This window comes from Podarcis filfolensis, assembly GCF_964270895.1.
Source record: "Podarcis filfolensis genome assembly, chromosome: Z".
Lineage (NCBI taxonomy): Eukaryota > Metazoa > Chordata > Lepidosauria > Squamata > Lacertidae > Podarcis > Podarcis filfolensis.
The window spans coordinates 48711822-48727568 of NC_139617.1; the positions used below are offsets into that span (position 1 = coordinate 48711822).

At 46.1% G+C, this 15747-nt stretch overlaps 1 protein-coding gene across 3 annotated transcripts in view; it reads left to right on the forward strand.

Moving 5' to 3' along the window:
- The window catches only part of RABGAP1 (RAB GTPase activating protein 1), a 93377-nt gene that overhangs the window by 23691 nt on the left and 53939 nt on the right, over nucleotides 1-15747 (forward strand). For all 3 annotated transcript variants that reach the window (XM_083597240.1, XM_083597241.1, XM_083597242.1), the window contains 8 exons: nucleotides 1268-1442; nucleotides 2875-3032; nucleotides 4841-4951; nucleotides 5776-5842; nucleotides 6000-6102; nucleotides 7997-8166; nucleotides 10281-10455; nucleotides 12518-12611. In XM_083597240.1, coding sequence (XP_083453366.1) covers nucleotides 1268-1442; nucleotides 2875-3032; nucleotides 4841-4951; nucleotides 5776-5842; nucleotides 6000-6102; nucleotides 7997-8166; nucleotides 10281-10455; nucleotides 12518-12611 — 1053 coding nt within the window. The remainder of the gene's footprint in view (nucleotides 1-1267; nucleotides 1443-2874; nucleotides 3033-4840; nucleotides 4952-5775; nucleotides 5843-5999; nucleotides 6103-7996; nucleotides 8167-10280; nucleotides 10456-12517; nucleotides 12612-15747) is intronic.

The following is a 15747-nucleotide window of genomic DNA, read 5'->3' on the forward strand; positions in this document are numbered from 1 at the left end:
GTCAAAACACTTCAAGGTGAAATGGTGGGTGGGATTGCAAACATCTTTTCCTCCCATACCCAGCCCCTTTTTAATTTTTATAAATTATTTTCTGAAGCTTGTAAAGCTGAATGTACACAAGTTAAATGTGCGAACATTGCGGGATTACTGTATTGCAAAGAAATGAATCTAGATACAAGTACAGTGCAAAATCTTAAGTTAATGAGCAAAATAAATAACAAAGCCAACCCGTACTGTAAGTAAGTGTGCGGTCTTGCTTCACTCCACGGTGACTGCAGCAGCCTGACTTAGATGCAGTTCAGTTGGGCTAGGGATCTTCTCACCAGGCTAGATGGTTCACTGCCAACTCTCTGGTCTCCATAGACATTTGCCAGCAGCAAAAAGGCAGGTGGGTGGTGGGGACGTCAGTGAAGGGAAGTTCGCTCCTTCAGCCTCCCAGGTGTTCTGGTGGCCAGTTCTGACTTTTCTGTGCTAGCACTGATTTTATTATTTTTCAGATAACAGGCGTTAAACTCAAACACGAAATCTATAAAAGGGAGAATGGAGGCATAATTATTGTCTAGTCTGCTCCTGCAACTTCTGATTTATGTGGATGGAAGATTTTAATGTCAGCAAAAGAATAGAACTCTTTTAAAATTATCTGTAATGTCCAGTGGAAGGAATTCAGTGAAGCACTATGGCAGTTATTCCAACAGAGCAAGCAATTCAGCTTACCCCATGCTGTTCTGAGGGTTCTTCTACCCCCGAAGCCAATTGGGGGTGGGAGGAAAGATAGGGAAAGTCATGTTGCCTTCGTGGAAGTCTTTGCTAGTGGGAGTGAGGGCCTAATGATGTCCTCTCTGCCCTCCAATCAGTGAACCTGGCATTTACAGATATAATACTCTTGGGATGGTACAGAGTGATTCAAGAGAGTCGGGAATAAATTCATATTTTCAAAGCCATCCCATAGATCATGATGGGCGTCAAGTATGAACAGTCCTCCATCAGGGAAACATGTTTCTTTGAAAACCACCTTTGCTTCCTTTAAGGAGAGCTGTAATAGTATTCAGTAAGAAAGAAAGCAGAAACACAGAAGGTGCACTTCTGAATATGAGCTAAGTTGCTCAATTTAGATCCTTTTTTAGCCTATTAGAAAATATTTTGCTCACTTAAATTGACCAGTTAATTAGATAAAGATTGGATCTATCATTAAACTACTTGCAGCTTGTCTGTCTTCAAGGTGAAGCATTTGCAGCTCACACCTTCATTTCCCCCTTTTGCTCTGTAGGCTGCTAGAACCCCCAACGAACACCGAAATAGCCAACTATCCCATTTACAAGATCCTGTTCTGTGTGCGGGGACACGACGGGACTCCAGAAAGCGACTGCTTCGCTTTCACTGAAAGCCATTACAACTCGGAGCTCTTCAGAATTCATGTCTTCCGGTGTGAAATCCAAGAAGCTGTAAGTTCAGCATCTGCTTTGCCTTTGTTGATGCTCCTGCCTTGCATGTGGAAGATCACAGGCTTTGTCCCTGGCATCTCCAGACAGATCCTGTATAGAAACCCTGGAGAGTCGCTGCCAATCAATGTGGACAATACTGAGCTGGAAGGATCAGTGGTCTGACTCAGTATTAAGGCAGCTAGGTGTATTTCATTTATTAATTAAATTTATGTCCTCCTCTTCCTGCCAAAGAAGGAATCTCCTTCGTATAATGTCAGTACCTTCTTAGTGATACTTGGTAACCCTGATGATACAGATCTTCTGCTGCTAGCCATTTATTTGTGCTGACAGTTTAGCGTCATACTATGCTTCATAGTGGGTAAAACCTCAGCGCCGAGGACTTGCCGATCGCATGGTCGGTGGTTCGAATCCCCGCGGCGGGGTGCGCTCCCGTTGTTCGGTCCCAGCGCCTGCCAACCTAGCAGTTCGAAAGCACCCCCGGGTGCAAGTAGATAAATAGGGACCGCTTACTAGCGGGAAGGTAAATGGCGTTTCTGTGTGCTGCGCTGGCTCGCCAGATGCAGCTTCGTCACGCTGGCCACGTGACCTGGAAGTGTCTTCGGACGGCGCCGGCTCCTGGCCTCTAGAGTGAGATGAGCGCACAACCCTAGAGTCTGTCAAGACCGGCCCATACGGGCAGGGGTACCTTTACCTTTACCTTTTATGCTTCAGTTATTCTGGGCTGGGCTCATTAAACTCTGACTGTGATCAGGTCTTTCTTCTCTGCGTTGATAACGATCAGTGTTGCTGAGAAGGATTTCAAGATATGCACTTGCAAGATGGAATAATTTGTTAGATTTTGGCACAAATTTCTGATTTGGCTCATAGTCACAGACTTGGGCTGCAGCCTTGTGTACACTTAACACAGTAGGACTTCCTTCTGAAAGGCGATGCATAGAATTGCACTGCTGAAGGAAGCCATGGCAGAGGTGTTCCATTCAGGCACCAAATTCAAAGAGTGAGGCTGAGCAACTGAAGGGAGTTTGGAGAATCCTAATGAAAGCGGAAAAGCATATCCTATCAAAACAAACAGAGTGGGTGTAATGTAGCAGTTACAAGAGTTCAAGAGCACACCAGTTCAACCTGGTGTGCTCCAGAGGTTCTGGACTACAATTTCTGCCATGCCTGGCCATTAACCTCTGCTAGGTGGAGCTGGTGGAGTTGTAGTCCAAAGCCTCTGGAAGGCACCAGGTTGGGGGAAACTACATTAGAGTGTCTCACCAGCCCTGTGTTGAAACCCTCGTTAACTTCAAAAGTGCACTGGATAGCTGCTAAGCCAGTCACGCACTCACTCCACCCTCAGAAATAACAAAAGAGCCGTTTCCCTAACTCTGCTCCCCACTAGGAATCCCAGCTGCTGACTTTTTTTCTCTCTGGCTCTTCGTGTCCACAGGTGAGTCGGATCCTGTACAGTTTTGCCACCGCCTTCCGCCGCTCTGCCAAACAAACCCCGCTTGCTGCTCCCTCTGCCCCGCAGACACCAGACAGTGACATATTTACTTTCTCCGTTTCTCTGGAAATAAAAGAAGATGATGGGAAAGGATATTTCAGGTGTGCTTTCCCCTCTTCATTTGATGCTTCTCTCCAGAACCCTTTTAAACATGAAATATGGTCCAAGTTATTTTTAGCTGGGTTTTAAAGAATTGTTTTATGTTGCTTGAAATGGTCTTTATGTGGATGTAGTCTGATTTTATTGTGTTAACCTTTTAAAAATGGTATATTTTATTTTTTATGAATGATGCAGGGGGTGTGGTTAATGAGGGGTCAGTAAACGGGAAGCTAAAATGGGTGATAGCTGACTAAGTTATTCCCAGAGTAGGCCCATTGAAATAAATATGGACTTCGTTGGCTACCACCCAATAAAAATGAAGTAAATGTGAAGCACATTGTCCAAAATCAGGTATGGGAATTTTATGTGCTGTTTTCTTCTGGCCTGGACTTTGTTCAGTAGTGGCCCTTTTTGTTAAGAAGGGAAGAGCCACCATGCAGCTGGATCAGGGGGGCTGGATCCTGGCCCTGACAGGGCAACACTCTGGGGCAGAAGTTCAGGACCCTCCCAGCAGAAGGAGCAGGAAGGCCCCACAAAGGCACCAGGGCTGGCCAACCATATTTTTAAAGTGAAGTAATATACCTTACTGCCTAAAGAGGAGGGCCTCCTAAGACCACAACGGGGAACTGTGCCCCTCCAGGTCTCCCTTGAGACCATAAGAAGAGCCTTGTTGGAAGGGGAAATATAAAAATAAGAGAGAAGGTAAAAAAGTGCTTATAGAACTGCTAAGATTAAAGTAAATATATACAGAAGTCAGGAAGAGGGGCGGGAGGAGGTCGATGCTCTGGTAAGAGTGAGGTTTGAGTTTATTGATGTATGTATGGATATTGTGATTACAAAAATAGAAAATGTAATATATATATATATATATATATATATGTGTGTGTGTGTGTGTGTGTGTGTGTGTGGTTTTTTTCCCATTGGATACATGCTGGAGATACTGGTCTCTTGACTTTGTTGCATTTGAGCGTCCATTGCCAAGCCCAGAAAACTGAAGACCTGTATCTCCTTAGCATGCTTTATCTAGTGACCACCCTTTTTCCCTTCTGATGTGCACTGCCTTTGGAGTCATAGAGCTGTGAGGCCACCTGCTGTCCATTCTTGCCATAGCAGCTCTACATGTGTCAAACAGACTGGTGGCTGAGTAAAAAAAATTGCCTTTTAAAAATCTTGGTGCCTCTTTTAAAAGAGAGTGCTGTGCATATTGTTGATAGGAAGCTACATTCTAGTACATCTTAGGTTTTTTGTTTTTTGTTTAAAAACCCAGTCTTCAATTATCACTTCAGCTAAATCTTAGATCTTCTCACCCCATTCTTGGGCTTCCAGTTCCTTATGTTTTCATTCCTCTACACTCTACTGTTTGTTCTCCAATATTGGTCGGAACACTTATTGCCTACCATCCTTCCATACCCTGCCACAATCAGACTCTAAAAAGCCTTTTCAAACCTAATTGTTGTTGTGGTATGTGTGTGTGTGTGTCCTGGAGATTAATTCTTGCCTCCCAAGCTGCAGTTTTCCATTAAGACTACCCACCACCCTCAATATGCTTGAAAGAAATTATAAGCATTGATTCCCCCCTCCCCCCCGCCTTATTTCAGGTGTGGGATGGGGAGCAAGAGAGAGGTGTGTGAGATTGCAAATGTTGGTGATTCCTGTTTTAGGGCATGCTGTTGTCCTTGTCGAATCACCAACTCTCTTAGATTTCTAGACTCACCAGGCTGTGAAAACTCTCACTTGCCTACTGATTCTGTTCTCAAATTTGTGACTACAAATAAGAGGACCGTGTGAATATTTTCCTTTTTGACCACAGTGCTGTCCCCAAAGACAAGGACCGGCAGTGCTTTAAACTGCGCCAAGGCATCGACAAGAAGATCGTCATTTACGTACAACAGACAACCAACAAAGAACTGGCAATTGAAAGGTAACTATGTGTCTATTTCCTCTGAAGAGCTTTGGTGGGCATGCAGGAAGGGGCATCTTTGGTGGTGGCCCCACACCCAAGTAAGATCAGACAGGCCCCCTCCCTGCTGCCCCCATCATTCAGCCCACACACTGAGGTTCCCTCACTGCAAGAAGTTACAGGGAACCAGGCAGAAGGCCTTCTTGGTAGTGGTGCTCTCCCTGTGGAATGCCCTCCCATCAGATGTCAAGGAGATAAAGAACTACACAACTTTTAGAAGACATCTGAAGGCAGCTCTGTATAAGGAAGTTTTTAAACGTTTGATGTTTTATTGCGTTTTTATGTCTGTTGGAAGCCACCCAGAGTGGTTGGGGCAACCCAGTCAGATAGGTGGGGTACAAATAATAAAGTTGCTGTTATGTGGAATGCTGAAATGCTGCTAACATTTATTCTTACTGTGCTTGGTGGATTGTAGGGGGTTTTGTGTGTGCTGGCATTTTTAAGGTTTGGAGTTGTGTTGAGTTTTGAATGGTGTCTTTTGTATTGTGTTCACCACTTTGTGATGAGACTCTCTTGAAAAGCATGATAAAATCTATAAAATAAGTACAATGTATGTTCTGACTTGTAAAGTACTATTGAGCTGAAAATCTCCTCTAACCCTGCTGCCCAGTTCCTCATTTCAATTCTTCTCTAAGAGCTGATGGGGCAGTTGTTAAACAGTTTAGTACATACTGTGGTTTTTCTCCACCAAAGTACTCCATAAAATCTGACTACCTTTTTCAGAACTACCTGTTCCGCATGGAAATGGTTGCTAGAGGTTGGCTTTTTTTCTTTTTAAATCACAGGTGTTTTGGCCTCCTCCTTAGCCCTGGGAAGGATGTTCAGAGTGGCAATATGCACCTGTTGGATCTGGTAAGGTGCCCTTCAGTTTCCAGAGATTTCCCCCTCAAATAGCCCCACTAAATGACATGTTGCTTGTGTGTTTCCAGGTGATTTCAAGTGTATTTTGTGATGTGATCTAGCAGAGCCTATGGGCTTTGTTTTAACTCACCCTGTTCTGTCGTTTTAGGAGTCTATGGGCAAAAGTTCTGATGGGAAGTCCTATGTCATCACTGGGAGCTGGAACACAAAGTCTCCACACTTCCATAAACTGAATGAAGAAACACCGAAAGGTTTGTGATCAGTGACTTTTCTGTTTGGGTCAGATTGCTTGAGATGTGTAAGTTGTTTCCTGTATATTTTCCTAGATATGTGTGCAATGATCAGTGGCCAATCCCAGATAGTCGAATGTAGGGAATCTTTTTCCTATCGAGGACCTCATTCCGTCTGGGGTCGTCTGTTCAGAGCCACATACTGACAGTGGGTGGAGCCGGAGACTTAAGTTTTCTGGATAAACTAACCTTGAAATAAAACTGCCTTTTATCAGTTTTCACCATGGCTGTTTCACATTAGAATTGCTAGTCCCCTGCAGGTCTAGGTGGGTGTAAGCTCCACTGAGTTGGAGTACACTCAAAGAAGCATACAGAGGATTTCTTGTTAGTACTATAGTGGACCGATACAATTACTGTTCTGCGAAGCAAGTGAAATTAATTCCTTTCTGACTTTAGTTAAAGCCTACTTGTTTGTTGTCATGCTTTTATAAAATCAGGAAGAATAGGAAGGAAGGAACTTGGATGGGATGGAAGAATGGGGTAACTTCAGAAGCATTTGAGGGCCACAAAAAAGTGAAATCCAGGAGTGCACCTGGTCCCAAGTCAGCAAGTTGCCAACCTGTTTTGTCAAGAATGTTTTGTCAAGCTGAGATGGCGTTGAGTCAGGGTGCGTGTGTGTGGCATGGAGACGTAATTGATGTCTCTGTGTTCTAACCCTTCAAGCCAGACTCTGGAAGACAGTTCAGGTGGGAGCAATGGCAGGAGGATAGCACCAAAACGATAGGATAGCCCACATAAGATGTGAAGCAGATGCTGGGAAATGTAATTCCCCTTGCTGGGAGATGACTTTGTTTCTGGACTCCATTTAAAATACTGGCTGTGAGCTGCAACATTGCCTGGTTTATGGAGTGTACCAGGTTCTCTGTCATGGGCTAGTTAAGGTGGGGGTGAGGAACCTCCAGCCGCAAGCCAATCTTGGCCCACCAAGATGAGGTTTGGCCTGCAAGACCTTTTCCTACAAACCACACCTACCTGTCCCTCAGCTGAAATGACTCATGATGGACAGGAACGTGGGGTTCAATTCTGCTTTGGCTGTGCAGACAGGGACTTGTAGCCCAAAGTAGGATCTAGCCCTCCTACTCCTAGTCAGCTGAAGAGCAGGGGCTAAATCCTGCTCAGTTTTGGCTGCTCATGCTGGTTCTCTGCTGGGAACAGGCACACACAGTCAAGGCACTTTGATATTTTTTAATGAATATCAATTTAAAAATATTTTTTTATCAATAGATAAATAAGGCAAGCAAAAAGAAAGAAGCAGAAACAGTGCTGGAAAAATCCCCTCCATTGCCTTTGCTTGCCAAATGCTTTGCAAACTTCGCTCCCCGCCCCACTTTCAAGATTGAAGTGAGATAGGGGAGAGGCCTGAAAAAGCCTTTGCAAATTGTCTCCCTCTTCCCTTTTAAATTCCCAATCTCAGGGACTTTAAAGGGAAGAGAGAGGATGCTTACAGAAACCTTTAAAAGTCTCTTTCTATCCACTCCCCTTTCCTTGCAATCTCTGTCTGATATTAAATGGGATGGGGAGACGTGCAAATGTTTTGAGATCACAGTAAAAGTGATTTTAACAGGTGGGGAAAATGTGAGGTATTTTATATGTAATAATAATAATAATAATAATAATAATAATAATAATAATAATAATAAATAATAATTTACTACTACAACAACTTTCAGTACAGTGCTGTTCACCCTTAACCTGGGAATAACCCCACTTGGTCACCATGGTATGGATGTACCTGGGGTTTGGCTACCTGTGTCTTGGACACACTGGCATGGTCGATTTGGGCCACAGGCACAGGGCAAGGGCTGTGTTGAATGGCCTAAGGGGAAACACCAGCTTCCCTGCTTCCTCTCCTTAGACAAAGTGCTGTTCCTGACCACGGCTGTCGACCTGGTGATCACTGAGGTGCAGGAGCCTGTGCGGTTCCTCCTGGAGACCAAAGTCCGTGTGTGCCCTGCCAGCGAGAGGCTCTTCTGGCCTTTCAGCAAGCGGAGCTCCACAGAGAACTTCTTCCTGAAGCTGAAGCAGGTAACGCTTGTGGGTCCCGTCCTTAGTGCTGTGGAAATTGTGGGGCGGGCCCTTTCGTTCCTTCCCTAACTCTGTGGTCCTTTGAGTCATGTTCGTCTGGGACTCTGGTCTCGCATAGAGGAGAAAGCTAAACCTTTGGACCTGGTGCTGTTTGAGGGCTTGAGCCCAGCCCTTGCGCAGGCAGTACTTCCCACCTATCGCTGGGAGGGTTGGGAGAGGCTGGGTTTATGCATCTTTTCCCTTCTTACACAGCCCAGGGATGGGCAGAGTTGCTTCCTTCCTTGGAATGCTAAGTGGGGCTGCAACCTTCTCTGAGCTTCTTGGGTTGGTGGGTGTCCTGGTGTGTCAGTTAAAAGTTCAAAGTTCAAGTGATGGGAAAAGACTTTCTGGAGATACTTGGCTAGCCAGTGTGCAGTGTCCATTGGAGCCTCAGTCTCTTTCTGCCCCCCTCCTCCCTCCCTCATAAACCCTAAGGATGACAGTGACCCTAGACAATAACCTACCTACCTACGTCACAGGATTGCTTTGAGGATGAAATGGGGAGAAAGAGCACCATGTACGCCACCTTGAGCTCACTGGGGGGAAAGGGGGGATGTGAATCAAATAAATAGTACGGGTGGCATCTGATTGACATGCAACCCCTGACACATACATCCTTTTCAGCCCTGGAAAGGGGTGCGGAATGGGCTTACACACGACTGCTGACGCACATAGTGACCCAGAATACAACCCCACACAAATGGGGAGTTGCTTGTAAATCAAAGGAAGATGATTGCAGCACATTTGAGGTTCCACTGGAGAAGTGGAACTTCATGCCTTGGCACGTTGGGCAGGGGTGTGTGGGAAGTCTTTGAGGTTATGTTCTCCTCTCTTGAAGGTGAAATGTGGAGAAGTTTGAACAATTGCTTCTCTTGGCTATAAATATTTCTCGGCCCTAAAAGCATAAGCCTTGTTAATTTAAGGAAGTTTATCTTACTGAGCTAATTCTGTTGGCTCTTGTCTCGCTCCACCCACTCTCATTGTGAGGCTTGTTATCTCATTTGGTCTTGGCTTGTTCTCAGCCCCAATCTGACTCTTTACAAGGACCAGGCTCATCTTGGGTGTTGTGGGCGGAGGGGCACTGCTTTGTTTTGGGGTATTTCTTTTGAAGAGGTGCTAAAGAGCTTTTGCCTGATAAACCTCCAAAGAGAACCTGATTCTTAACAGACATCTGAGCAGCCATGCTGCAAGTGGTTAAGGGTGTATGCTTATCTTTATTTACCAGTGGTGTTGGAATTTTACCAGTGGCGGCAGCCTGGTGAAAAGAATAACTCACTTTTTCCAGAAAAAATGAAGCCTGAGCTTAATTTTTGGAAATGGTTTCTGTTGGGGGGGGGACCATCTTGGACCTGGTTGTAAGGCAGGAACTCTGAACAGTGAATCAGAAGTTGAAATGAAAATATTTTAATTTTATTTATTTATTATTACCTTTTTATCCCACCAAGGAGTTCAAAGGGGCATATATGGTTCTCTGCCTCCTCATTTATCCTCACATCCAACCCTACAAGGTAGGTTAGGCTGAGAGACCTGGCTGTCTGAAGCTCTGTAGCTGAGTGAGGATTTGCATCCTCATCTCCCAGGTCCTAGTCCCAACACTTGAACCACAAAAAGCATCTCAGCCTCCCCCAGAAGGTCCATAGAACTTGTCTTGCTGCCTTATAGAAGGCAGTTGGAATCCCCCTTCCCCAAGCATTAAGGAGCTAGAACATAGCGAAATCTGTATCCGGGGCAGTTGTCTGAATTCCACATACCTCCCTCTTCTCCCCCTCCCCCATTCCTGCCCTCTTGCTCTTGTGCATCAAGGCTTTCTGAGAGGAAGAGCAAAGCGCTTTAACATAAAGTTTTGCCATTTTGGCCACAGAGCAAAGGACCTTTGGCAGATGTCTCTCTGGAGTCCGGAAAGACTAACCAAAATTATTTTCTTTCTCCCTCCTCTGTGGTTGTTGAATAGGAATAATTTCTTCCTCCTGTGCCTTCTCACAGATATATACAGAAAGTTGCTTGCGAGTCTGTCTAGGCATTTCTTGTCAAGCTCTTCCACAGCGCTGAAACCTAATCTGCCCTGTATCCTTCAGATAAAGCAGAAGGACCGGAAGAACAGCACAGACACACTCTATGAAGTCATATGCCTGGAGAGTGAGTCAGAAAGGGAGAGGAGAAAAACCACCGCGAGCCCAGTGCTCCGCCTGCCACAGTCCGGATCTCAGGGCTCCATGATCCCATCCCCACCAGAGGATGATGAAGAGGAAGGTAAGAAGGGACTAGCTGTGTCCCTCCGAAGCAGAGCAAGCAGATGGCTTTGTCAAGACTGCCTCTTGCTGTGAATCAGCTAAAGGTTTGCTGCAGAGAAGGTTACAAACGCGTTATGTGTTTGGGCTTGGACGATGTATTGATGTACAGTGGTGCCTCGCAAGACGAAATCAATCCGTTCCGCGAGTCTCTTCGTCTTGCGGTTTTTTCGTCTTGTGAAGCACGGCTATTAGCGGCTATTAGCAGCTTAGCGGCTATTAACGGCTTAGCGGCTTTAAGAAAAAGGAAACAAATTCGCAAGAACTCGCAAGATGTTTTGTCTTGCGAAGCAAGCCCATAGGGAAAATCGTCTAGCGAAGCGACGCAAAAACCGAAAAACCCTTTCGTCTTGCGCGTTTTTCGTTTTGCGAGGCATTTGTCTTACGGGGCACCACTGTATCACCCAGGACTGATTTGAGGGCCAGATCACAATGGCGTCTTCACCTGGCAGTACATCATGGGTGGGGCTTGCTGGCTGGCACCTAACCTTCATTCTCCAGCTGCCTCCTTCCTCCCTGCGCCAGGTGCTAGTGGCAGCTGTTTCATCCCAGCACCTTGCAGGTCTGGGGTCGATGCTCCTTCCTATCAACATGGTGATGTATCACTATATCACGATGTTTAGCTGGTGATACATTGTGATGTTGAAAACCTGATATTGCACAGCCCTATACAGTCATACCTCGGGTTGAATGTGCTTCAGGATGAGCGCTTTTGGATTGCACTCTGCGGCGACCCGGAAGTAACGGAGTGCGTTACTTCCGGGTTTCGTCGCTCGCGCATGCGCAGATGCTCAAAATGACGTCACACGCATGCATGGAAGCGGCAAAACGTGACCCACGCATGCGCAGACGCGCCGTCGCATCTTACGTTCCATTCAGGGTGTGAACGGGGCTCTGGAACTCTGTATGTGTTTTTACTGAAGGCTTCAAAGCTGAAGGTAACTGCAGATACTACTACTGTTCTTCTACAGCAGCTTAGTACAACCTGGGTGCCTTTCCTAGGCTTGGGGCTACTGCAACTTCAGTCTAAAACATCTGGAGGGCACCAGGCTGGGCAAGGCTGCATTCAGTTGTCTTAATCTGCTTTTCCTCTACCATACCAGCATTCACAATGCTTTCATGAAGCCAAAAGTCGTATTTGGCAGATACCTATCTAGCTGTGATCCCTTCACTGCAGGGGGTTGGACTAGAGGACCTTTGAGGACCTTTCCAACTCTATACGTATTTCTATGATTTTATGCCGCATTTAGCTGTTGGCCATGGTGGAGGATGAAGTACCAGGCCCTTGCTCACCATCCTAAGTGATCTGCTAAGAACTCTTACTGGTGCTTTCAGCGCAGGCCTTTGTTCTGGGCTGGCAAGTGCTGGTGGGGCTAGGAGGGGCATAGGCAGTGTGTGCGTGCACGTGTATAGTCAGGGTGGTGGTCAGATCATATTTATGGACTTTCAGTTTCTGCTCTCTAGTTTGTGTGGTTAATTGACCACGACTGTAGAGCATGAGTGGGGAACCTCAGGCCTGGTGCCTGAATTGAACCCTCCAGGTCTCTGTCCAGCCCTCAGGGCTCCCCACAGGCTGCGTCCTGCTCAGGTGCTTTTCCCACTTGCTTCCAGGGATAGAGGTTTGTGTGAGCCTGTTTTGATGAGTGTGTAGAAACCTCTGACTTTTGCATGGCTGGAATGCAGCATACAGTACAAAAGAAGAGCCAAATATGTTGCTGCACCCACTCTGTTTCTGGCTCGCAGACCTAGAAGGCTACGCATGAGAGAAAGAGAGCTGCCTTCCGCCTGCAAAGGGCTCCCCATGCCCAGCATCTTCTCCTGCTCCGCAGCATAAAATAGGGATGTGTTGTTTGCCCCCTCTTCTGGCTTGGGCTGAGCCACCCTGCTGTCTGTGCCATGTTTGCACATGTTAAGCCTGATCCAAGAGGTGCAGCGCATCCTAGTATTTCCTTCTAAATGGAGGTCAGAAATGGTGCTTCTTGCTCTCATGTCCCCTTCCTCCGTGTGGGTTTTGTGTATTACAGATAACGACGAGCCTCTCCTGAGTGGTTCTGGAGACGTTTCCAAAGAGTGTGCAGAGAAAATCCTTGAGACATGGGGAGACCTCTTGTCCAAATGGTAAGCAGGTTCACCTCTCTATTGTGAACCAATCTCTTTGAAGAAGCTTATGGTCGAGAGTAATGCAGGCAAGACAATGACAAAGAGGCAGGCAGGTAAGGGCACTGCAGGCTGCCATACACTGGATCCATTCTGTCCTAGCCAGCTTGTGCTTCTTGCTGCCTGGTATGCTCCTTGAAGGCTGCTGGGCAAGAGAGGTCAACTCCCACCCACTGCCACTTCCCACACATGGTAGACAAGCCAGCTAAGAGTGGAAGGCTTACCTGGGCTGCTGCAGACTCCTCCTGCCAGCATCCTTGCCTGGAAGTCCCCTGCTGCCATGAACCCTGCCAGCCAGTCCTCATTCATCAGCCTCTGTTGAATGGTTGTTCTGTGCCCGTTTGCATGCCTTGGAACTGCTCCCCTCAATTTATGAGCATGGGGCACTTGGATGTTGATGCCTTCCAAACTGCCTCAGAAGGTGGTGGACTCTCCTTCATTGGAAGTTTTTAAGGGGAGGTTGTATGGCTGTGTGTCATGGAGGCTTTAGCTGAAATTCAGAGGGTTGCAATAGATGATCCTCAGGGTCTCTTCCAACTCTTCAGATCTGTGATTCTACTTACATGCACATTGTTTTTTTCTGTGAACCTACTTGCCAAATATGTTCCAATGTGGGCCTGGTTCCCCCCCCCCCTTTCTGAATACATGAATGTGCTTCCTCCACATTTCTAAAATGATAGATCTGTCATCCTTTTTAAAAAGAGCATGGATTTGTTTAATTATTTTTTTTTAAAAAAACATTTATATACAAAAATATGTTACAGTGGTTTATAACAATAAAAAACATAAAACCAAACAATAACATCTTGAAAAGTTAAAAAGAATTTAAAAGCAAAAAGAAACTAGAAACAAATACCAGCAGATCTTATTTGCCTGCATAGGAACAGAAAGGTTTTCGGCAGGCCTTTAAAAGTTGGCACAGAAGGCTCCTGCAGAATCAACAGTCGCAGGGTGTTCCTCATGACTGGGCTGATGGCACTAAAGGCTCAATTTCTTCTTGTTGTGAAATGAGCCTCACCAACTCAGGGAATGGCCAAAGATGCTCCTGCAGCTGATCTCAGTGATTGATCTGGGATAGAAGGGTTCAGGCGATTCCTGAGCTATGCTGGACCCTAGTTGTTCAGGACTTTGCAAATCAATTCAAGTACCTTGAACCTGGGTCAGTAACAGATGGGCAGCCAGGGCAGCTGTTAACCATGGTGTCACATGTTCTTGAGGAGAAGCTCCCATCAGCAATCTGGCTGCAGCATTCTGCACTAGCTGGAGCTTCTGAACCAGACCCAAGGGCAGCCCCACATATAGAGCACATTACAGTCATCTAGTCCCGAGGTTACCAGTGCCAGACTATCTTTGTCCCAGAACAGGTGTAGCTGGCGAACCAGATGAAGCTGGCAAAAGGCACTCCTAGCCACAGAGGACACCTAGGTCCCAGTGATAAAGGTGTATCCAGGAGTACCTTCAAACTATGCACTTTCTCCATTAGAGGGGATGCAACCCCATTCAGAACAAGTAACTTGCCAATTTCCAGAATGTGGGAACCACCCACTCAAATAACCTTTGTCTTCCCAGAATTCAACTGCTGTATCTAGACACTGGTCCAAAGTGTTCACAGCCTCTCCTGGTTCAGATGTTGCAGAGAAGTAGAGCTGTATATCTTCAGAATACTGGTGACACCTTGCCCCAAAACTCCTAATGGCAGCTCCCAAGAGCTTCACATAGATATTAAATAGCACTGAATCAGTGCTACTCTCTGGACATGAATTTGATGTGAATGGAACCACTGTAATACAGTACCTCTGATGCCCATCTCACTAAGTCTGTCCAGGAGGATACAGTGGTCAATGATATTTTGATATCAATGATATCAAAAGCCACAGAGATCAAGCCACCCAGAGTGGCTGGAGCAATCCAGTCAGATAGGCAGAATATTTTCATTATTTTATTAATTAATTAATTATCAGAAGTAACAGGGTCACACTCCCATGTCCCTGTCATGATAAAGGTTCAGTTCCGAAACCAAGTCTGAACTCAGATGGTAGTGGATTTAGATAATCATTCTATTCCAGGAATGCCTGTAGTTGCTCTCCACCACCCTGTAGTTGTTATACTGTGCTGGGTCTAGGGTTGGCTTTTTGAGGAGTAGATACACGGCTGCCTCTTTTAGGGCAGTGGACACCGCTCTTATCACACAAGGATGCATTTATCACACCTTTGACCCATTCACTCACCCCAGCCCAGCTAGTTTTAATAAGCCAGGATGGACAAGGATCACTTCATGTGTCCTGTCCATATTCCCAGACCACAGCAATTGGAAATGATCTCACAACACCGAGCTCAATGTTGCATTGAACACCTGGTCAGGTACTCTCACAGTAGCAGCATCTAAATCACTGTAGAGCTGAGCAACTTTATCCTTGAAGTGTTTAGCTATCTGGATACAGCTAGTTACTGTGTGCTCCAGAGATCCACCTCCTGGTCAGGAGTAAGCAACCTGCAGACCACACAGAACAGTTCTGCTGGGCGGCTTCCCAAGGATGCAATGGAGGCAGTGAAATGGGATCTCTTTGCTGCCCTTTCTGCCACATGGTAGGCCTGATTATGATCTTGAACAAATGCTCCTTAATGAGATTTGTGCCTCTTATGCTCCAACCCTCTTCCAGTCCGCCTCATTGACCTCAACTCCTCCATATACCAAGCCATGAAACAGACCCCACAGGGCCAGAGAGGGTACTCAGAAGTGATCATGTCAAAGCCCTATGAGTCTCACCATTCCATAGTGGAACTAAGACTTCAACAGGAACACCCCCTCTGTCCACAGGGAAATTCCCCAGAGGAGTCAAGAATCCACCAAATTCCATCTGTTTCTGGTGGCAGACCATCCTAACTGGTCTCCCACCCTTGTAAGGAGGGACAGACATAGCAAGTCCAAACCTCACCAGGAAGTAATCTGACTATGACAATGGGGTGATAATCAAACACACACCATTTCCAGACCCCTCCCCTCCCCACGTAGATCAAAGGCTACTTCTGTGTATTGGACCCATAACTGTCTGAGACAGATTCAGGTAGGTAGCCGTGTTGGTCTGACGCAGTCAAA